This window comes from Austrofundulus limnaeus, unplaced genomic scaffold (assembly GCF_001266775.1).
Source record: "Austrofundulus limnaeus strain Quisiro unplaced genomic scaffold, Austrofundulus_limnaeus-1.0 Scaffold1059, whole genome shotgun sequence".
Lineage (NCBI taxonomy): Eukaryota > Metazoa > Chordata > Actinopteri > Cyprinodontiformes > Rivulidae > Austrofundulus > Austrofundulus limnaeus.
The window spans coordinates 63008-64472 of record NW_013953461.1 but is presented as its reverse complement, the minus strand read 5'-3'; the positions used below and the strand labels follow the sequence as shown (position 1 = coordinate 64472).

The following is a 1465-nucleotide window of genomic DNA, read 5'->3' as shown; positions in this document are numbered from 1 at the left end:
GCGTGGAGGAAAAGTTCTGCGTGGTGCAGCACAGCTGGAGCGCTGCTGTCCCACCTCCTCTAACCGGGTGAATGAAAGTCAGCAGACATGCGCACAGTTCAGTTTTCTACAATCAAAATAAGATGATCCGATTAAGTGTTTACATGAACGTCATTCTGATTATCAATCGGCATAACCCACCCCTTTTCATTCTGATTAAAAATTCATTTGGATCGAGCTCAATCGGATCAGAATAATCGGAACGGGCTGTCTACATGACACATTTTTATTCCGAACGGCCATTTAATCCGATTACTTTTGTCCATGTAAACGTAGCTAGTGACAGGRTTGTGGTGGCGGTCCGGCCCGAGGCAGAACCAAGCTGGGAGCTTAAAGTTCTGGAGGTCCAGTTGGTGAGGTGCATGGTTGTGTGCGGGGTGACACCAGCAAGACTGGTAAAACAAACATTCAAACTCCTGGACAAAAGACTAAAAAGAACAATAAAAAGCCTTGCGAGGCCTAAAACCATTTTCGCCTGTGTCATGTTCTCATTTATATTGCGGCTTAGTGAGCCGGCCGTAACACATGTGAACAAACTGACTAATGTGAATGAAAACTAGTAAAGGTCATTTGATTTGTGACTTTTTCCCCTCATGTAGACCCTGAAGGTTCTAGAGCACCGATGCTGGACCAGCTCCTCTCACCTTTTGAAAGCACTGAACAAACAATGTTTTCTTCCTCCACACCTTCAGGAAGTGTGAGTCTTGATCAAAGTATTTTCATTTTAATCCATGACTTTTTAATACTTGAGTTGACCACAGTAAAGCAGCTCGGAGCTGCAGGTAAAGCATTTATTAGACAAACTGAGTTTGCTTCCATTAAGACGTATCCAAGATAAAAAGGACAAATGAAAATAATATAATGTTCATTATGTAATAAACCTTTGATTTATATATTCATCTATGGTCAACATGTACATTTTATGTGCAGTTTGGTTAAAATATATTAAAATGCTATTTTTAAAGGAGTGAGCATAAAGTAGATGTTTGTATTTGCATCACTTTGTATTTCTGTCAGCTCATATTCCTGCAGCTGTGCTCTCTGTGCACCCAAGTTTTCAGGGTATGAAAAGAAGGCATGAGCCACAGGCGAGTTATAGCTTCACACCGTGCTGTTACAAAATAAGAGTTGGTAAATAGCACCCAGTCCTCTAAGCCCTGAGGTGACCTTATCATCAGTAACATTTGTAATAATCCAGCTGTGAGGAGACACACCTTCTCTCTGAGTGAAAGCACCTCCACCTCCAGGTAACGGTGCTCATCTCGAGTCTCTTCCAGCTCTGCTTCTTTATTCGACAGCTTCTCCTGCAGGCTCAGGAGTTGCTGAAAGAGAAACCGAAAAACAGAATTAAAGCATGACATATTGAGCTTGCTAGAGGTTTTTATAAATTAAACAATACAATAACATTGCTTTAGCAATATATGTT

General features: G+C 41.2%; 1 protein-coding gene and 1 long non-coding RNA gene across 5 annotated transcripts in view; one reads left to right on the top strand and one right to left on the bottom strand.

Moving 5' to 3' along the window:
- Nucleotides 1-1465, bottom strand: part of enox1 (ecto-NOX disulfide-thiol exchanger 1) — a 69004-nt gene that overhangs the window by 22377 nt on the left and 45162 nt on the right. For all 4 annotated transcript variants that reach the window (XM_014030434.1, XM_014030430.1, XM_014030431.1 and 1 more), the window contains one exon: nt 1254-1361. In XM_014030434.1, the coding sequence (XP_013885888.1) occupies nt 1254-1361 (108 nt within the window). The remainder of the gene's footprint in view (nt 1-1253; nt 1362-1465) is intronic.
- LOC106533954 (uncharacterized) overlaps nt 1-1465 on the top strand; it is a 22966-nt gene that overhangs the window by 2777 nt on the left and 18724 nt on the right. The window contains exon 2 of the long non-coding RNA XR_001312305.1: nt 639-736. This is a non-coding gene — a long non-coding RNA (uncharacterized LOC106533954). The remainder of the gene's footprint in view (nt 1-638; nt 737-1465) is intronic.